We start from the raw sequence: 22,180 nt of genomic DNA, 5'->3' as shown, positions 1-22,180 counted from the left end.
GTCCGATTTTGTATTATTTTGCAGTTGATCTTCCTCCCTTTTAGGGAAATTGAAGGCCATCCTGTGACTTAAACTGGATTGAAACTTGGGCTGGAAGAAGTTTTTAAATTTTGAATATGTTCCTAGAAGACTCAGTGTTGGGTTAGAGTGTCGAAGGAACAAACAGAACATGGAGCTATAATAGTTGGTTCTTAGTGTTTCATAAATGAACATCTTTTAGGCTCATAAAACCTTGGTTGTGTCTGTTTTCTTCTGAGCTTGGACATTGGTCTGTGCAGCATAAGTTCTTTTTCTTTCTTGAGTTAGGTTCTTTTTTGACTACCTTCTACCCTAGAAGTTATTTTATAAATTGGAACATGTTAAAAATCCTTCAGAAAGAGGAATTGTACTAATAGTATTTGCTTTTCAAGGCTCTAACTTTAAGACGGTGAGCAACTGTCATTTTTTTTAACCTCTGAGAAGTTACATTTGTTTTTGATGTTGGTCTTCATTTTTGAAGAAGGTTTGTCTAGGTTAATTCAGAAGTATAAGGAAATAATACTGGAATAAAAACTTATGATAATATGTAATGACTCCTCTCCATACATTTTTTTTCTTCTTTTTAAACAAAGGTATGAGGGTGCTGGTTGATGCTCGAGAGAAGCTTCATATTCCCTGGGGAGATAACTCAAACCAACAACATGGAGATAAGATGATGTCGTTTGATACCCGGGCCCCCATGGCAGCCCAAGGAATGGTGGAAACAAGGGTTTTCTTACAATATCTTCCTGCTATAAGAGCATTGTGGGCAGACAACGGCATACAGAATGCCTATGACCGGCGTCGAGAATTTCAACTGGTAAGAGATTTGCTCTTTTAAAGCATGTGGTTTCATTTTAATGATGTTTAGTAATACAGGTTGCACATCCCTAATGCGAAAATTCGAAATGTTCCCAAATCTAAAAGTATTTGAGATGGAGGAACAGACTGAAAGGCTAAGGCACAGACCTAATGTGTCCTAGTCTGTAATGACTATGTGTAAAAATAGTGTATAAAATTACCTTTAGGCTACATGTCTCAAGATATATATGAAACATAAATGAATTTCTAGTTTAGACTTGAATCCCATTCCCAGCATGTCTCGTGTGTATGCGGATATTTCAGAAATCTGAAAAAATTCAAAATCCAAAACATTTCTGGTCCCAGGCATTCGGATAAGGGATACTCAACCTGTATCTGATTTTAGCACACTTTTTTCACTGACTTCCATAATATAATGTATCTATCCAAAATTGTAGTTTCAGAAATTTGTTTTTTTGTTTTTGGGGGTTTATTTTGAGACGGAGTCTCTGTTGCCCAGGCTGGAGTGCAGTGGTGTGATCTTGGCCCACTGCAACCTTTGCCTCCAGGGTTCAAGCAACTCTCATGCCTCAGCCTCCTGCGTAGCTGGGTCTATAGGCGTGTGCCACCACACCTGGCTAAATTTTTGTCTTTTTAGTAGAGGCAGTTTCGCCATGTTGGCCAGGCTGACCTCGAAATCCTGACCTCAGGTGATCTGCCTACTTTGACCTCCCAAATTGCTGGCATTGCGCCAGGCATTTCTCCCCTTTTTTCTTAAACAAGACTACCCGTAAAATACTCTGTAGCTGTTACACAGCATTGAAGACAGGTTTGGAATAAAAGTATCCAATCCAGGTTAAAAATACAGAATACAGTTGAAACAGATTTTTAATCAAGTGTTTTGTAATTTAACTGTGAATGCTGTGATTGGGTTTTATTTGCCAAAGACCAGAAAGATTCCAGCAGTGACAGAAATCTAGACTGTGTGTAATTTGGAGATAGTTCAGATCTGAAGTGTTTTACTCTAATATGATTAAAATGTGACAGTTGAAAGTAAAACTGCTGGCTGGGCACGGTGGCTCATGCCTGTAATCCCAGCACTTTGGGAGTCTGAGGCAGGTGGATCACCTGATGTTGGAAGTTCGAGACCAGCCTGGCCAAGATGGTGAAACACCGTCTCTTCTAAAAATACAAAAATTAGCCAGGTGTGGTGGCAGGCACCTGTAATCCCGGCTACTCAGGAGGCTGAGGCAGGAGACTCGCTTGAACCCAGGAAGCGGAGGTTGCGGTAAGCCAAGTTCATGCTACTGCACTCCAGCCTGGGCAACAGAAGCAGAACTCCATCTCCAAAAAATAAATAAGCTGCTCAGGAAGTTGTTTGACGATGTCACCAACATTAATCCACATTAATGGGTGTGGCTGCAAAGTGATGTACAACCAGCAGTCCTTGCTGTTATTATTTATACTTAGAAGCAGTCTTGCCTTTTAAAAGTTCTAGGAAAGTGTTCATGATAGCTTTTTATACAACCGACATCTTAATTTTGACTGTATCTGAATTATGGCTTTTATATCTGTCATTCAACTAGCATTTGATTATTTACTGTCTTGTATAGTACTCTTCTATCATGTTTGTATCTTGTCTTTTCAAGTAATGTGTTTATTTCTGAAAGGCAGGGACTGTCTCACATTATTGTTAAAATTGAGTAGCTGCCAGTATTGCATGTTGAAAATGATGAATTTAACTTGACAAATGACCTCCATCCAATTCCCAGATTTCTGGTTAGTTCTGTCCTTTGATCAATGTTTATTACTTTATTTTTGTAGACTTGCTTGCATGAGTTCTTCCATATACCCTTTTCCATCGCCCATCACTCTACCTCCTGTTTTTTGTTTTTTTGTGTTTTTTTGAGAGAGTTGCTCTGGTTACCCAGGCTGGAGTGCAATGGCGCGATCTTGGCTCACCTCCGCCTCCCAGGTTCAGGGGATTCTCCTGCCTCAGCCTCCCGAGTAGCTGAGATTACAGGCATGCGCCACCACACCTGGCTAATTTTGTATTTTTAGTAGAGACAGTGTTTCTCCATGTTGGTCAAGCTGGTCTCTAACTCCTGACCTCAGGTGATCCATCTGCCTCGCCCTCCCAAAGTGCTGGGATTACAGGCATGAGCCACTGCGCCTGGCCATCTACCTCCTGTTTTTTAAGTGCTGCTTATTCTCCTTTCTTCTTAGTTCATTTTGTCAACAAACGACACACTTTGAATTCAGTTTTCTCAGGCTCTATTCATCCTTCCAGGTCAGAGAAGAAACATTCATCTGTAATAAGCATACAGTGCATATGGATTAAATGAATAAATGAAGAACTGCATACCTGAAAGTTCTCTGTGGGGAAGTTCCGTGTTTGCCCTAAGTCCATTTAATTAAAGTTGGGTTTCATGGACAGTTTTTTAATTTGGAAGCTTACGTCTAACTGTCTCACATCAGGACTGTCATGTCCTCATCGTTGAGAAAGCATCCCTAAGTATATCTTTGTGATTAAGAACGAATAGGTAAAACCACTCAGGATGAGGACCTGCTTGTTGTTGACTTGAGCCAGTTGATCCTTAAGGAGCAGAGAAGTCCTCAAAGATGAGGAGAGATTAAGTTCCAGAAATACTTTTTTCCATGATGAAAAGTAGAGACAAGAAAAGAGGAGCAGAGCAAGACCTATTTTAAACTTCTGGAGGACAGAGATTCTTTTCTCCTGAGTCTACCCTCAGCATTGTTTTTTGTTTCTTTGTTTTTGTTTTTTAAGAGACAAGGTCTCACTGTTGTCCAGGCTGGAGTGCACTATTGTGATCATAGCTCACTGTAGACTCGACTCCTGGGCTCAAGTGATTCTCCAGCTTCAGTCTCCCAAGTAGCTAGGACTACAGGTGTGTGCCATCACACCCAGCTAATTTTTTAAAAAAATTTTTGTAGAGATGGGGTCTTGCTATGTTGCCAGTGCTAGTCTTGGACTCCTGGCCTCAAGCAGTCCTCCTGCCTTGGCTTCCCAAAATGTTGGGGTTACAGGCATGAGCCACTGTGTGTGGCTTCAGCATTGTTAATAGCACCTGACACATATAGATGCTCCATTATTATGTTGACTTAATGACTGTTTAACTCTTGGATGTGCTGTGGTGCTTGGCATAGTGTCAGGCACTGAGAAGGCACTTGGCTTACTTAAAATTCTCCTCAAAGTCATCATCAATTCCATCTACTCATCTACATGCAGCAGCTCCCCAAGTTCTGATTTTTCTACCTGTGTAACGTCTCTTGCATTCATTCCCTCCTTTCCTCTGTTTCTTGTCCTGCTACCTCTTGCTTGGACTCCAAGGTAGTCTTGTTCAAACACAGCATTGGTTTGCTCAGAAAGCTTTGGTGGCTCGCCATTGTCTTCAGAACAGAATTCAGATTCTTTGTGGGAGTCAAGACTCTAGCTAGCTTACCTGTGATTCCAGCAATATATTTCATTAGGCCACTGGACATGCTCTGTAATCTCTTGATTCCCATATACCCTAATTTTTTGCTTCTATAGCTCTCGTCATGCGTAGTCCGTCTGCCAGAATTATTCTTTACTCTATCTGTTACTAGGTCTTACCCTTCACTTAATGCAGTGATAATCACACTAAATGTGGCCCATGGACCCCATGGACTGGAATGCTTGTTAAAACAAACAAGTAGATGCTCAGACTTCATACCTGAGGATCTGATTCTGGATTCTGGGATGGGACCCAGTGATCTGTGTTTTTAGCAAATAGCCATAGGTGATTTGGATGGATTTGCTCCATTCCCCCTCCCTTTCCCCAAGAACAGTGCCTTAGGGGCTATGTCTCTATTTGAAGCATCTCCAGTCTTCCTGGCTAGAATAGAGATCTCTGTGTCCTTTGCTTTCCCTAGCATGCTTACTTCTGTCACTCCTCACGGTACCCATTATGTGTGTTGGAGTTACAGCTTTCATGTGTGGCTATCAGTCATATAGAAGTCCTTTGGTATGCCTAGTTTGTCTTTTTCTCTCCCACTAGCATAGTGCCTGACACTTTTATTTCCTCATTTTTCAGATATTCTTAATTACAAAGATCTTCTAAAAAAATAAAATATCTGTAATCCCAGCTCTTTGGGAGGCTGAGGCAGGCAGATCACTTGAGGTCAGGAGTTGGAAACCAGCCTGGCTGACCTGGTGAAACCCCATCTCTACCAAAAACAAAAACAAAAATTAGCCAGGCATGGTGGCATGTACCTGTAGTCCTAGCTACTCAGGAGACTGAGGCACAAGAATCGCTTGAACTCAGGAGGTGGAGGTTGCAGTGAGTGGAGATCATGCCACTGCACTCCAGCTTGAACGTCAGAGTGAGACCCTGTCTCGATAAAATAAAAATTTAAAAATATATAATTTAATTCTACATTAAGTTCCTTCTGGGAAATACGGATTATTTCTATAATAGTTTCCTAATTTTCTAGGAAATGGAAAGTTCTTGTGTAATTATAATTTTTATTTGCGGGGGTTAAAATGCGTTTTTGTTATGTTTAGCAACATATTTTTTAATTTTGGATAGGAAAGGTAAACATCAGAAGAAATAGAGGTTAGCAGATAAAGTAACTAAAAATTAACCTTTTCGTTTCAGCTAATGATTTGATTATTAAACTTATTAATGCAAATTAAAAACTGACAGATTTTAAGACTCTACATGACTTAACATTTTGCCTAAGATGAACAACTGCCCTTTAATCAATTTTCGGGACAAGGGATAGGGTGTTGATAACAGCTTAGGTTTTTAGCAGTCTACTCATTTGTTAGTAATAACTTTGGGTGTAAACATGAATGTTTTTCTTTCTAAGTTCCCAAAGGCAAACATTTCCTTTTTTGGTTAGTTCCATTATGGGTCAGCTAAACAGCTTACTGTGGAAAAGAAAAATATAAGATTCACATTCTTGTTGTAACTTCAGGTACCTTTGTAGTTATTATAACAGATTGAGGATAATATATTGTCAGAACTGGCCTCTTTCAGTACTGAATTAAATATTTAAAATACTCTCCTTTGGCTGTACATTCAGTATAGCCTGCCACTGCACTTTTGAGTTACCCTGTCTTTAGAAAACCTTCTCATGTGACAATAGCTAGATAATTTGGTAACTCAGATGAATAAAGAGATGGGAGTCAGGGGTTGGCTGGATGATACAATTGGAGATATGGATGAAAACTAACAAAATGGCTAGGAGTCATTTCCAACTAATTTTTTTGTTTAATTTATATTCATTTATTGAGAAGTATAAGCAACACTGGTTACGTAGGACAGGACAGTGTGTGTGACAGTGAGAGGAACATCCCACAGCTTCCTACTTTCTGTAAACAATTTAACATTGTCAGCATTAATACAGCTTCCTGTAATGGCCAGTCTGTCTTTGCAATTCCTGAAACCAAACTTTTTGCTAATCATGGTACCTTCAGTTAGACTTAATTCTTTTCTTTTTGTGCTTGATGTTACTCTTCTTGAAGCCAGTAAGATAGTGTGTTCATTAACACAGAGATTTACTCCCTCAAGGTAACCATTTAGCTCCATGATTGGCCTGTAAAAAGGGGGAGGTCCAACTAAGTATTCTAGAAACTTCAGTTTCAGCTAATTTTTTAAAAAATTTATTTGCACTGCAGCGTGTATTTGAAGTATAATACAATCAAGAGTCATTTGAAGCTCCTGTAGTCCCAGCTTCTGGGGAGACAGGAGGATTGCTTGAGCTCAAGAGTTCAAGTCCAATGTGGGCAACATAGTGAGGACAGCCCCCTCCCTCTTAAAAAAAAAAAGAATCAGAGTCATTTATTTATTAATTAACGCAAATTTGGATTTGCTTTAAATAGTAAAGAATTGCTACTTTCAGTTGTAAAATATGTTTCTTTTTAATGATTGGTCCATTTTCTCTGTAAGTATAGTCAAGCAAGGACTTTGAAGTTGCTAAAAACCTATTGCGTATCTTTTGATTCTAGGCTTAGTGTTAAATATTTCATCCCGTATAAAATAAAGATTATATATAACATTAGAAATAGTAGAGGTTTTTATCTTACTTTATTAATCTTTTTTAGAGACAGAGTCTCACTCTGTTACACAGGCTGGAGTGCAGTGGTGTGATCATAGTTCACTGTAACCTTGGAACTCCTGGGCTCAAGTGATCCTCCTGCTTCAGCCTCTTAAAGTGCTGGGATTACAGTAGTGAGCCACCTCACCCAGCCAGAGATAGTAGAGATTTTAAAGTTGAGTTTAATTTCCTTTTGATGAAATTGATCAGATGTCAGAGTGGTTACATTTTATCCAAATCTTGTAAACCCAGAGCTTTATGTTTATTTATGTTAAAAATAAAGTTTTTTCTTTTTAGTTTCTTTTTTTAAATTTCTGTGAGTTCCTTTAAGTTTACACTTATAGTTTTAATACAACTTTGTGAGGTGTGTGTGCATGCACACGTAGGTGGTATCACATGATGTATTCTATTATGTTGAAATTTTCATGTTTGCATTTTTTTGGGTGAAAACTTGACTGGCTGTAGGATGTCTGGGTTCTTGGTGCTGAAGGGGAATTGGAAAATACTGTGCTGCTTTCTATATTACCTTTTATTGCTAAACAAAGCTAGTGGCACAATAATTTATGATTCTCTGAAAATGTTTATTAAACAACTAAGAGATGGAACAAGTAAATAGTTTTGTTATGAAAAGTAGACTTTAGTTTCAGAACTCTTTACCTAGAATGTGGACCTAACCCAGGAAAAAGGTTTGTGAGCTTACTTTAAAGAAAAGCATAATGGCCAAAGGACTCCTTGGATTGAATGTTCCCTGCTCATCTTTCACAGATATGCGCAGCCAACCAAGTTGGGGTATCCAGTCCTATTAGCCCAAAACAGGTGCCAGTTTCTTTCTTCAGAAAATTAATTCAGGCTGAGGATTGCTTGAGGCCAAGAATTCCAGAATGGCCTGGCCAGCATAGCAAGATCCTGTCTCTACAAATAATTTTAAAAATTAGCCAAGCACAATGGCACGTGCCTGTAGTCCCCCCTACTTGGGAGGTTGAGAGAAGGAGATCGCTTGAGCCCAGGAGTTTGAGGTCGCAGTGAGCTATGATAGCACCGTTGCACTCCAGCCTGGCCGACAGAGTGAGATCCTGTCTCAAAAATAAATAAAACTAAAATTAATTCATAGTACTGATAATTATAATAATTGTTTAATACCTTATGTTTTATAACAACATTTGCTTTGCACTTTTCAAATCCCTATCACATTCATATAGTACTATATTTAAAAAGGAGAAACAATCCTGAAGTGTCAAGTCCCCAGAAAAGCTAAACAAGATATACTGTTATCTGCATTTCACAGATTAAAAAATGGAGACTCAGAAAGATTCCTTGAGATGCTTCAGTTCACAGACCTAGTAAATAATAATAGAATAGACACCGCAGTCCCAATCTGCTGACTCCTAGTCTACAGCTCTGGCCACCAAACCATTTTACTAGCACTCAAACATGGCATCTATGGAGAATTCTTCTTGTCTTTCATTCCCAACTTCTTCTGACACCACCCATACATACAAATAATTAACACTCCCCTGTTAAGTTTTAGCACATTATTTTAAGTGCATGTAAGGTTTTATTTAAGAATGTTTGGTGTTACGCTGATAGTCACATAGTTATTTTTATATCCTGAACTTTCCTAATATCCTTGTACTGTTTCTTCTTTCTTTATTATAGTAACGATATGAGTAATCTTAAGCAATCTTTAATAGTAAATTTACTAACTTTGAATGGTAGATTTTATCCTAATCACTATTCAGCTTGGTAAAGGTTCAGTTTGAATCTACCTCCTTGAAAACTAACTGTAATAGTGATTCTCAACTGATGTTTCATCAGTGGACACATTTTGTTGTTGTTGTTGTTGTTGTTGTTGTTGTTGTTGTTGTTTTTGAGACAGACTCTTGGATCTCTTGCCCAGGCTGGAGTGCAGTGGCATGATCCTAGCTCATTGCATCTTCCACTTCCCAGGTTTAAGCCCTGACCCAGCCTCCCAAGTAATTGGGACTACAAGCGTGCACCACCATACCTAGCTAATTTTTGTATTTTTAGTAGAGATGGGGTTTCATCATGTTGGCCAGGCTGGTCTCGACCACCTGACCTCAGGTAATGTGCACGTCTTAGCCTCCCAAAGTGCTGGGATTACAGGTGTGAGCCACCATGCCTGGCTGAACACAGTTTTTAATGTATTCTGAAAAACAGAAGTTTAATAGCAACCAGTTAGCTGAAAGAGATTGCCAACATTTTTCTAGGACAGTGCCATTTGGAAATTAGTGACTGTCTTGTATGTAATTGGTCAGACTTGCTTTTGTTTTAGAGAAGGGGACACCAGAACACTTTTTTTTTTCTTTTTTTTTTTTTTTTGAGATGGAGTCTCACTTTGTTGCCCACGCTGGAGTGCAGTGGTGTGATCTTGGCTCACTGAAACCTCCACCTCCCAGGCTCAAGCAATTCTCCTGCCTCAGCCTCCCGAGTAGCTGGGATTACATGTATGGGCCACCATGCCTGGCTAATTTTTGTATTTTTAGTAGAGACAGGGTTTTACCATGTTGGCCAGGCTGGTGTTGAACTCCTGACCTCAAGTGATCTGTCCGCCTTAGCCTCCCAAAGTGTTGGGATTACAGGCGTGAGCCACCGTGCCCGGCCTATTGTTAACTTTTTATGAACTCCTTTGAAATGCTTCTCGTATAATCATGTCACAGTTTTCATACTGCCTAGGAGCACTCGAGATTGCAATTTGTCACAAAGTTTTTTGGTTTTTTTTTCCTTTTTTTTAAGAGATGGGGTTTTGCCGGTTGCCCAGGCTGGTCTTGAATTCCTGGGTTCGATTAATTCTCCCACCTTGGCCTCCCAAAGTGCTGGGACTACAGGCGTGAGCCACCACCGTGCCTGGCTTGTCACAAATTTTTGTTCCAGTTAAAAGTGACCTAATTTTTGTTTTAAGTGTGTATTTCTGGAAATTAGAAGTGACTTTTTTTCCCTGCTTGAAAGTATTTAGTTTTTTCCTAGCTGTATACTATTCACCTTTGTCTATATTGTGAACCTATCTTGTTTACAAGATGCCTTTTATTCAGAAGAACTTGTTAAAGCCACATTAGCAGAACGGTATTAGAATGAGCTGATACGGATCAAGAAAATAGTTTTGAGAACTGAACTTTAGTGCACTTGGCCAAAGTACCGATCTGTTGCATTGATGGTAGCTATTTATCTTAATCTTCCAAATGTAATCACTCTTCCTTTGGCAAAATGAATTGGAAGTGTTTTTTCTTTTTTTACTTTTTGAGACAGGGTCTTGCTCTGTTCCCCAGGCCGGTCGGTATGTGGTGACACAGTCATGGCTTACTGTATGTAGCCTTGACCTCCGCAGCTCAAGCAATCTTCCCAACTCAATCTCCCGAGTAGTTGAGATTACTGTACATACTACCACACCCGGCTAGTTTTTTTGTTATTTTCAGAAATGAGGTCTCACTATGTTGACCAGGGTGGCCTTGAACTCCTGGCCTCAAATGATTCTCCCATCTTGGCCTCCTACAGTGCTGGGATTTCAGGCATGAGCCACTGTGCCCAGCCTCGAAAGGATTTTTAAATCCATGCAGTGGGTGAACTTTTTCATCTCCATCTACTCTGCAGTAGATCCAGAGTATTTTAGCGGAACTCTTTGTTGATTTTTGTTTGTTTTTTTTGTTGTTGTTCTTGTTTTCATTTTTTATCAATCCTGACCTACAGATATTTTTGTTTTTTAATCTAAATAGTAAAATCTGTGTGCTTGGTTGTGCTATATGTGACTTTTTAAAAGCTTTTATCTTCCATACAAATTAAACCACATTCAGTCCAAGCACAGTGGCTCACACCTGTAATCTCAGCACTTTGGAAGTCTGAGGTGAGCAGATTGCTTGAGTCCAGGAGTTTGAGACCAGCCTGGGCAACATGCCAAAACCTTGCCTCTACAAAATACACAAAAATTAGTCAAGCATGGTGGTGCACACCTGTGGTCCCAGCTACTCGGGGGTCTGAAACAAGAGGACTGCTTGAGCCTGGGAGGCAGAGTTGCAGTGACCTGAGATTGCACGACTGCACTCCAGCCTGGGTGACAGAGCAAGACCTTGTCTCAAAAAAAAAAAGAATAAACATGTTCAAACTTAATGATTTTATATATTGCAAAACATTTTTACATTTGGTTTCATGTGATGGCCTTAAGATTGGATTTGGTTTTGTGCCATGCTGTGGGATAAAGTGGAGTAAGGCAGCAGCCAGAGTTCCTGTTCTGGCTGCCACTCACTGTGTGAACTCATGCAAGTCCTTCGGCCTCTCTGAATTTCTAATTCTGCAACTGCAAAATGAGGATGATCTATTATTAGGGACCTACTATTATTATTGTGACGAGGACATGAGATAACCCATGTAAAGCCTCACAGTACCTGACTTGTATTAACCATATTATTAATATTAGTTATTAATATTCCTAATGGGCTTTATGCACCTAAGTAGCTTCATAGAAAAATAAAGCACTATAAACTTTGATTTGATTTACTCTCTAAACCTGATTACCAATATAAAAAATTCTGAATAATGTAGAATATATTGCTTGTGTTTTCTTATTAGACTGTGTGTTGTGTCTAGGACCACATGTTGAACAGAGATTTGAGGTTTTCCTTGTTACATTAGTTCTTTTTTTTGAGACGGAGTCTCGCTCTGTTGCCCAGGCTGGAGTGCAGTGGCGCGGTCTTGGCTCACTGCAACCTCCCTCTCCCGGGTTCAAGTGATTCTCCTGCCTTGGCCTCCCAAGTAGCTGGGACTACAGGCCCGCACCACCATGCCCAGCTAATTTTTGTATTTTTAGTAGAGACGGGGTTTCACTGTGTTGGCCATGCTGTTCTGGAACTCCTGACCTCAATTGATCCGCCCACCTAAGCTTCCCAAAGTGTCGGGATTATAGGCTTGAGCCACCGTGCCCGGCCAACTTGTTATATTAGTTCTTGTTGCCTAGTGATACCGCTTTGCTTGATTTATAGATCAAAAACTTATGATGTGGTTCTTCTTTTTTTTTTTTTTTGAGACAGAGTTTCGCTCTTGTTACGCAGGCTGGAGTGCAATGGTGTGATCCCAGCTCATGGCAACCTCTGCCTCCCGGGTTCAAGCAATTCTTCTGCCTCAGGCTCCCGAGTAGCTGGGATTACATGTGTGGGCCACCACGCCTGGCTAATTTTGTGTTTTTAGTAGAGACAGGGTTTCTGCATTTTGTTCAGGCTGGTCTTGAACTCCTGACCTCAGGTGACCCACCTGCCTTGGCCTCCCTAAGTGCAGGGATTACAGTCGTGAGCCACCGCGGCTGGCTTGTTCTTCATTTTTTTCACAGTACCTTTTTAAACAAGTGAAAACATTTTACAAACAATGGGTCCATATTTTTATGGCTAGTCCTTGTGTGTCTTTGTAAATGTAAAAACATACAACTCTAAAAAATCAAATGTCATTTGAAAATAATAGTGTTATATAGATGGTTGGTGAAATTAACCAGTATTGATCCTTCTCATCACGATGAGATTTGTAGCCAGAATTATTTGATTGTTTGGAGAATGTGTTCCTGAAATGCCTCAGATGTACCAGAGTGAGACAAGTCATTTATCTTCCTGCTAGAGGCGTGGGGAGATAACCTCTGGCTCAGGTGCAGAGTGCTCACCACTCCCACTGAATGTGCTGCTTTTGTCCCCTCTTCCTTCACCTTTGTCTCTGAGGTGCTCCCCACACCCCTTCCACACCCACACACAGACATACTCTTTCCCTTTCTGTCGTTTCCCTGCCCTGTGACTTGGCAGAGGCGTTGAGAGTACTTAGTTAAAGAGGGTGTTAGAGCTTCATTTCCAAGGTAAAAAAATTCATATGTTCACAAAATACACATTTTTTTTTTTTTTTTAGATTCCGTGTTTTTTGTGAGATCTTAAAACTTCTGACTATTTTGTATAAAAACCAACTAAAAAGTTAGTCTAGAGAATATCTGCTTTTTCTCATGGAGCAAAATTAGCAAACTTCAAATTCGCTCCCCTCAAAGAAAAAAGTATTGATTTTAGCATTTAAAAACAAAACTCTTCTATACCACCACCCTCTCCCCAAAAAACATAAAACAATGTCATTGGGTTCTTTGAGCCAAGGCAGCTATATTTAGCTTATAAATAGGCCATTTCTTTTCTCTTTAAACTCTTCTGGAAAGGTTAAAGAAAAAGAGCTGGAATAATGAATAATTGGGGTGAGAGACTTTCACTTTCCTTTTCAACATCTTGGTTACTGTTTTCTTAGTCGCTTTTTAAAAAATTATTTTTCTGCTAAATAGGATGAATTGGCTCAGAAGTTATATAGAAGATCAGATATATCATCATGTGATTTTTATTTAAGCATCATGATGTGAAATGTGGTTGTATCTTTTCATTGATATTAAATAAAAGAAACATTTATGGAAGCTACTAGCAATGAGCAGCTGCCCCAGAATTTCCATGTTGCTAGAGAGTTGCTCACAAGTTACTGCCTGGCCAACTCTGCTACAGTAAAAGCCTAACACATGAGGGAATGTACGGGAATGTACTTTAGACAGATACAGTTGCTGTTCAACTATAAGATGATCTCTAGGCCGGGCGCGGTGGCTCACGCCTGTAATCCCAGCACTTTGGGAGGCCGAGGTGGGCGGATCACCTGAGGTCGGGAGTTCAAGACCAGCCTGACCAATATGGAGAAACCCTGTCTCTACTAAAAATACAAAATTAGCCGGGCACGGTGGTGCACGCCTGTAATCCCAGCTACTCGGGAGGCTGAGGCAGGAGAAGCGCTTGAACCTGGGAGGTGGAGGTTGCGGTGAGCCGAGATCGTGCCATTGCACTCCAGCCTGGGCAACAAGAGTGAACTCCGTCTCAAAAAAAAAAAAAGATGGTCTCTAAATTTTTAACAGGTTTTTAAAAACCTAAATTATTGGCTGGGCAGGGTGGCTCATGCCTGTAATCCCAGCACTTTGGGAGTCCAAGGCTGGCAGATCACAAGGTCAGGAGAGCGAGACCATCCTGGCGAACATGCTGAAACCCGTCTCTACTAAAAATACAAAAATTAGCTGGGCGTGGTGGTGGGTACCTGTAATCCCAGCTACTTGGGAGGCTGAGGCTTGAACCAGGGAGTTGGAGGTTGCAGTGAGCTGAGGTCGTGCCACGGCACTCCAGCCTGGTGACAGAGCAAGACTCCGTCTCAAAAAGAACAAAACGTAAATAATACTGTATGTTCACAAAGTTGCAAATACCGTTTATCCTAATTGCAAATTTTAAAAAGAAAATGTGATTTATCCAATTCAGTTAAAAATATTGTAATACAAATGATTTGCTATTTTTAACTGTTACCAGCTTGCCACATTTACTGTTAAACTGTTTGCCACAGCTTCAAACATGGTAGGGACTTTAAACTGTTGCCATAAAGATAATATACATTTCAACTCTAGACTAGAACAAGGAGAATTATACTTGCTTCCATTTTTTCTTGACTTTTCCAATTAAGGTATGGTATCATTAAATGTTGCAACCAATTTTAAAGTTGGTGTTATAGTTTAATAGTTTAGTAAGAGAACCAAGGTTCCCCATGTTGTACAGTATTTTGCATAGTTGGCCTTACTGTATCTTTTTTTTGAAAAAGTATTTTATTAAAAAGCTTCATTCTATAGAAATACTTTTTCTGGTAAGAATATGTTCATGTGATATTTTTATATGTAATTATATTTTATTCTATATGAAAAGTAACTAGTGAATGTAAAAACTGATGAGACAAGAAAGCCCTAGGTAGTGGATTACAGGAAATGTGTTATTCTGAACAAGTCTGGTAACAGTTCACTGGTAGCTTTCAGCAGCCACGCAGTCACATGTTACTGAACACCTATTAATGAGTCAGTTACCTTTTTGTGGGCTAGGTGTTTGCTTGTGAACCAAATGAAAGTAATCTCTGCGTTGATCTTAGATGCTAGTCAGAGTAACCTACATGAAATACGCAAATATGTAATTACACACGTGGTAAATGCTCAGAAGGAAGAGAAACGATGAGAGACCAAGAGGATGGTCTGAGGAGGCAACATTTAGGTTCAGATCCATGGATGAGAAAGTCCTCCAGGAAAGGAGGGGGAAGAATGCCCCAGGCAGAACGAGCACCATGTGCAAAGTTGGAAAAAAACTTACTGCTGCTCAGAAAACGTGATCCAGGCCAGGATGGAGGAGTGAGTGAGGGAGAACTGAGGTGGAAGAGGCAGGCAGCAGCCTGTGACTGCCAGGCCTTGTAGCCCATGTTGAGAAGTTTGGGGTTTCTCTGACTGCCTTGGGAAGCCACCAAAGGATTTTAAGCAAGATCACTCAGGCTGCTGTGTGGAAATTAGAGGGGAGTGAGGGAGAGCCTTTGCACCAGGTACTGTTCTTGGTCCTAACCAGTTCCAGAGTTTGGAGACTATTGCAGAGCAAGCAGCTTGTTGTCAGGTGGTGGCCGTAGAGATAAGAGAAGAAAATGGATTCAGGATATACTTTGTAGGGAAAATCATTGGGATCTGCTAGATTGGATGTGGGGTAGGGGAGAGAGGCGTATATTAAGAGTGACTCAAGTTTCTGGCTTTATCAACTAGGTGGATATTGGTGCTATTTACTCATATCACAGGATCATGGCAGAATGATATTTGAGGGGGACGATTAAGAGTTTAGTTTGGGCATACAGACAGTCCCTGGTTTACTGTGGTTTGACTTAACGATTTTTTTACTTTACGGTGGTGTAAATGCAATACACCTTTAGTAGAAACTGTACTTCAGGTACCCATACAGCCATTATGTTTTTCACTTTCAATATGCTATTCAGTAAATGTTGTGAGATATTCAACACTTTCTTATAAAATAAGCTTTGTGGTAGATGATTTTGCCTAACTATCAACTGACATAAGTGTTCCGAGCATGTTTAAGGGAGGCTAGGCTAAGCTGTGATGCTTGGTGGGTTAGATGTATTAAATGTATTTTTGGGCCGGGCATGGTGGCTCACGCCTGTAATCCCAACACATTGGGAGGCCAAGGTGGGCGGATTGCTTGAACTCAAGAGCTCGAGACCAGCCTCGCCAACATGGTGAGAAACGTCCCCCCACAACCCCGTCTGTACTAAAAATACAAAAAAATAGTTGGGTGTGGTGGTATATGCCTGTGGTCCCAGCTACTCAGAGCTGAGTTGGGAGGATCCCTTGAGCCCAGGAGGTTGAGGCTGCAGTGAGCCGTGATTATGCCACTGTACTTAAGCCTGGGTGACAAAGCAAGACCCTGTCTCTAAAAATAAATGGTTTTTTTTTTTTTTTTTTGAGATGGTGTCTCGCTCTGTCGCCCAGGCTGGAGTGCAGTGGCGCAATCTCGACTCACCGCAACCTCCGCCTCCGAGCTTCAAGCGATTCTCCTACCCCAGCTTCCCAAGTAGCTGAGATTACAGGCATGTGCCACCAGGCCCGGTGAATTTTTGTATTTTTAGTAGAGACAGGGTTTCACCATATTGGCCAGGCTGGTCTCGAACTCCTGACCTTGTGATCTGTCTGCCTCGGCCTCCCAAAGTGCTGGGATTACAGGCATGAGCCACTGCACCCGGCCATAAATGTGTTTTTGGCTTAACGACATTTTCATCTTAAGTGATGGGTTTGTTGAGGCATATAACCCTGTCGGAAGTCAACGAGCTTAAGTACTAGGTTGAGATCTCTGTGAGATGTATGGGTGGAGATACCAGGAAGACAGCTTGATACATGAGTCTTGAATCCAGAACAGTTTGGGGCTAGAGATAGAAATTCAGGAAGTGTTTGTATCTAGGAGATATTTAATGTCTATGAAAGAATTACTGAGTATAATTTTTCTGATATGATTACTCAGGGAAGGGGTGTAAAAAGAAGAGATGAGGGCTCATGGTAGAGTCTTTTTTTTTTTTTTCCATTTTTATAGAGGCCGGGTCTCTCCATGTTGCCTAGGCTGGTCTCGAACTCCTGGGCTCAAGCAATCTGCATGTCTTGGCCTCCCAATGTGTTGGGATTACAGGTGTGAGCCACTGTGCTCAGTCTGACAGTAGAGTCTTGAGAAACCTCCACATCTTTTGAGAATGTTCGGAGGAGATCTTAGCAGAAATGGCTAGAAAGGTAGGAGAGATGTAGGAACATGTCACGTCATGGAAGCCAGGAAAGTGTTTCAAGAAGAAAAACGTGGTCAGCAGTGTCCTTTGCCATTGAGAGGTCTAGGAAGAATGACGTGTTCACTGATGTTGGCACAGGAAAGTTGGATATGCTGACTATGGCAGCAGGTGCCCAGGTGAGGGAGAGGCCAGCCTAGAAGGGCTTAAGAGGAGAGAGGCGAGGAAGTGGAGAAGATTCAGTTGAAGTCAAGCTCACTGTTCTCTTTTCCCTTTTACAGTACTTTCAACCCTCTGGCTTAGTAAGTTGTGGTTTTTCTGACCTTTTTAAAGTTTGAGAGGACCTCGTATTTATATTAACCAATTTATTTGAATTTCAGTCTCAGAAGTATTAAATATTAGTTCATAAGATTGTTAATCTGTTAGGTCAGGCAAATACAGAAGAGTTTTTCACTTTGTTATGTTCTTGGCCCAGACTAGGCCCTAGCAACCCAAGTGAACTGTTTGTCTGGCTGCCTTAATGGGGGCTCCCAATCTAGTGGGGAGCAAATGAAACGATCAGTGTGATAATTTACTGCACTTGGAGCTGTTCTGCCAAGAGTGTGCAGAATCACTCTTTATTAACCTAGAAAAGACCTAAGAGAGCACGTAGTTGAGTTCTGTTCATTTTGCAAGTAAAGCATAGGGCCACAGAGGTGAAGGACACATAGAGGCTAAGGTCACAGCTAGTTTTATTTATTTATATATTTATTTATTTGGGACATAGTCTCACTCTTTCACCCAGGCTGGAGTGCAGTGGCACGATACAGGCTCACTCTAACTGCTGTCTCACAGATTCAAGCGATTCTTATGCCTCAGCTTCCTGAGTAGCTGGGACTACAGGCATGCACCACAACACCCACCTAATTTTTGTAGTTTTAATAGAGACGGGGTTTTGCCATGTTGACCAGGCTGGTCTCGAACTCCTGGCCTCAAGCAATCCACCCGCCTTGGTCTCCTAAAGTGCTGGGATTACAGGCGTGAGCCACCGTGCCTGGCCCAGCTAGTTTTAGTGATAGAGCCAAGGTTCCCATTCTGGGTTGTAGGATTCCAAAGCCTGAGTCTGATACTCCGCTGCCTTGCTTTATTGCTTTCTTAGTAACAAAATTGATCAAATCGGGGCTTGGAAACAGGAGCTGATGTGCCAGTATACATTTTGAGCTAATTTTCACATTCATCAGCTTTTGAAAATATTTACAGGTTGGCCTGCTTTGCTGCCTGACTGGTTGAAGGATAAGGATGGGAAAGTATTTAGTGCCCCTTTAGGCCGTGTGGAAATTTTCTGCTGCAGAGAGTTTGGTTGGGATAATGATTGAACTCTAAACTGGAAATAAAGCCATCTGGGTTTTCCTTTTCACCTGTTTTGTGATCATAGGCATAGAATTACCTTATTAATTAATTAGTGTTGATTATTGTGTAATGTTTGAGTTATAAGGTATTTTTTAGCACATCATCACAGCAGAATTTTCCACCTGGAGTGCATTCACGAGGACTTCGGGCTATTATGAAGCGCTCTTACAGGCGCCTCTGTTTAGATAGTAGAGGAATTGAAACTGTATTTGGGAAGTATGTCCTGTGTTGGAAAACAGCATATTCTTTTTAACAATTGAAGTCATTGCTTTTTGGGAATCCAAAAAAAAAAAAATTTACAACGAAGGTTCTAGTTCTGACAAAGCTAAATATTTCTTGGTATGCTGATGGGATTGTATATGATTGGCCCTTTTCAAAAAAGTATTTTAACCTTGAGGGATTTTTCAAGGCTCAGAACTCTTAAGCTTTCTGTTGTTATCATTATGTGAAAACTGAAGAGTAGGAAAGTGGTTTGTCTGTTTTGAGGGAATGACTTACAGGCTCCAGAACCTAAATTAGCTTGTTTTTTTTAAGTTTAAAATTTTAAAACATACATGGTTCATTGTAAAATATCATCCAGTTAGCCACTATCCTACCACCTCAGGACATCTCCGCTGACATGTTGGTGTATTTCCTTCCAGTATTTGAATACAATATTGGATGTTGAGATAAGCTTGTTTGTACTTTCTGTACAACTTTATATCCTGTTCATTTAATGTTGCAACATGAGCATTTCCTGGAGGAGGTGATTTTCTCAGAGGAACAGCAAGGCATTTTTTAGAAATAGATGCGGATTTTTTATTTAAATGGAAAATTCTTCCCGGTATGTATGTATTTTTTTAGCCAACAGAAGATAGTGGTGCTAAAAATGGTAACATGGAACAAATATGGGTTAAATATTACCATGTTGCTACCTGATCAGCAATATATATGATGTCAGAGCTGACCCATTTCTGCAGTATTAAACTCCTTTCTCACATTTAAAATTTGTACTTAATTTTGTTAAGTACCGTGGCTCATGCCTGTAATCCTAGCACTTTGGGAGGCCAAGGCGGGTGGATCACCTGAGGTCGAGAGTTCAAGACCAGCCTGACAAACATGGAGAAACCCCATCTCTACTAAAAATACAAAATTAGCCAGGCATGGTGTTGCATGCCTGTAATCCCAGGTGCTCAGGAGGCTGAGGCAGGAGAATCGCTTGAACCAGGGAGGCGGAGGTTGCAGTGAGCTGAGATCATGCCATTGCACTCCCACCTGGGCAACAAGAGCAAAACTCTATCTCAAAAAAATAAAATAAAATAAAATAAATACTAAACATACGGCTAAAACTTTTTTCTCTGTTTCTCCACGATGAAGCATTTTAGTAAGGTCCTTTTTTTGTGACTTCTGTAGTAGGAGAATTACTAAACTGCATTGTACATTTTGTGTTAACATTTGATAGGACTACGGAAATACTCCTAGAACACTTGGATCATTAAGATTATTAGCCTTGGGCCCAGCATGGTGGCTCACGCCTGTAATCCCAGCAGTTTGGGAGGCCGAGGCGGGTGGATCACAAGGTCAGGAGATCGAGACCATCCTGGCTAACAGGGTGAAACCCCGTCTCTACTAAAAATACAAAAAATTAGCTGGGCATAGTGGCAGGTGTCTGTAGTCCCAGCTACTCGGGAGGCTGAGGCAGGAAAATGGCATGAACCTGGGAGGCAGAGATTGCAGTGACCTGAGATAGCACCACTGCACTCCAGCCTGGGTGACAGAGCGAGACTCCATCTCAAAAAAAAAAAAATTATTAGCCTTAAGTTATTTTGGTGATAAGGCCAACACAAAAACTTGATATAAAGAGGAATTTATTAATTTGTGCGCAGCAACAAGAAAAAGGCAATTTGTAGAATAACGTAATAAGTTCTTTCCAAAAAAGCTCTTATTTCATGTGCGGTAGTTTATTTTTGTAGCTTATATGCTAGAAAACATTGAAATAACTTATCTAAATGAGATAAAGGTAGTATTCTACTTATGCTATTATAGACTGTCTTACATTGGTCTGGAAAGATACTGAATTTGAAAAAGAAATTTTCAAATATTGGGATGGTTTATGATGTAACTGACTACTAATTTTGGTTCTTTTGGAATTTCTTTTTTTTTTTTGAGACGGAGTCCTGCTCCGTGGCCCAGGCTGGAGTGTAGCAGGGCGATCTTGGCTCACTGCTGCAACCTCCACCTCCTGAGTTCAAGTGATTCTCCTGCCTCAGCCTCTTGAGTAGCTGGGACTACAGGCGCCCACTACCACGCCCAGCTAATTTTTGTATTTTTAGTAGAGACGGAGTTTCACCATATTGGCCAGGCTGGTCTCAAACTCCTGACCTTGTGATCTGCCCACCTCGGCCTCCCAAAGTGTTGGAATTACAGGTGTGATCCACCAAGCCCAGCCTCTTTTGGAAGTTTTAACTGATGTACATAGAAATTGCTGGCAAGAAATTTGGAACTGTGTATTCACTTGGAGTCTGCTTAATTTTTATGTATCTACACAGCAAAGGAAAATGGCTTTCCGGCTATAAGTTTTGTTCCTCATGAACTAAACATTTTACTCCTCCTGAACTAAACAGAAAGGCATGACTGGTGGTACTTTGAGTATGCTGTAATTATTTTTATTTTTTTTTAATTATTTTTTTAAAGGCAGGGTCTCATTTTGTCACCCAGGCTGGAGTGCAGTGGTGCAATCATAGCTCACTATGGCCTTGCACATCTGGGCTCAAGCAATCCTTCTGCTTCAGCCTCCTAGTAGCTGGACTACAGGTCTACCAGATACCCACACCCAGCTGATTTCTTCTTTTTTTTTTTTTTTTAGAGATGGGGTCTTGCTCTGTTGCCCAGGCTGGTCTCGAACTCCTGGGCTCAAGTGATCCTCCCACCTTGGCCTCCCAAAGCATTGGGATTACAGGTGTCAGCCAGTGTGTCCAACCTAACTATGCTCTAATGATAACGATGACAATATTACCCTCGTTGAAAACATATGCTATACATCACAACAAGTACTGTGATTTTTTTTTTTTTTTTTTTTTTTGAGATGGAGTCTTGCTCTGTCCCCCAGGGTGGAGTGCAATGGCGCGATCTTGGCTCACTGCAAGCTCCGCTTCTCAGGTTCGAGCCATTCTTCTGCCTCAGCCTCCCAAGTAGCTGGGACTACAGGCGCCCACCAACACGCCCGGCTAATTTTTTGTATTTTTAGTAGAGACAGGGTTTCACCGTGTTAGCCTGGATGGTCTCGATCTCCTGACCTCGTGATCCGCCTGCCTCGGCCTCCCAAAGTGCTGGGATTACAGGCTTGAGCCACCGCGCCCGGCTGATTTTTTTTTTTTTTTAAGATGGAGTCTCGCTCTGTTGCCCAGGCTAGAGTGCAGTGGCACGATCTTGGCTCACTGCAACCTCTGCCTCCTGGTTTCAAGCAGTTTCCCTACCTCAGCCTCCTGAGTAGCTGGGATTACAGGTGCCAGCCACCACGCCTGGCTAATTTTTGCGTTTTGAGTAGAGATAGGGTTTCACCAAGTTGGCCAGGCTAGTGTCGAACTCCTGACCTCAGGTGATACACCCACCTCAGCCTCCCAAAGTGCTGGGATTACAGACATGAGCCGCCGCACCCAGGCTAATACTGTTTTTTTCCAGATAAAAATGAAGTCATAGGGAAAGCCATGGGGCAGAAAAGGCAATATCAAAGATAAAGACCAATAGAATAGGTCCCTTGTGACAACTAAGCAAAATGAAAGTGTTGGAAAGG

General features: G+C 41.0%; 1 protein-coding gene across 2 annotated transcripts in view; it reads left to right on the top strand.

The window, feature by feature from the left end:
- GNA13 (G protein subunit alpha 13) overlaps positions 1-22,180 on the top strand; it is a 47,159-nt gene that overhangs the window by 2,486 nt on the left and 22,493 nt on the right. For both annotated transcript variants that reach the window (XM_055256960.2, XM_055256959.2), the window contains one exon: positions 612-838. In XM_055256960.2, coding sequence (XP_055112935.1) covers positions 612-838 — 227 coding nt within the window. The remainder of the gene's footprint in view (positions 1-611; positions 839-22,180) is intronic.

This window comes from Symphalangus syndactylus, chromosome 20 (assembly GCF_028878055.3).
Source record: "Symphalangus syndactylus isolate Jambi chromosome 20, NHGRI_mSymSyn1-v2.1_pri, whole genome shotgun sequence".
Classification (NCBI taxonomy): Eukaryota; Metazoa; Chordata; class Mammalia; order Primates; family Hylobatidae; genus Symphalangus; species Symphalangus syndactylus.
Note: the sequence above shows the minus strand (reverse complement) of the source record. Positions and strands in the feature narration are given on the sequence as shown.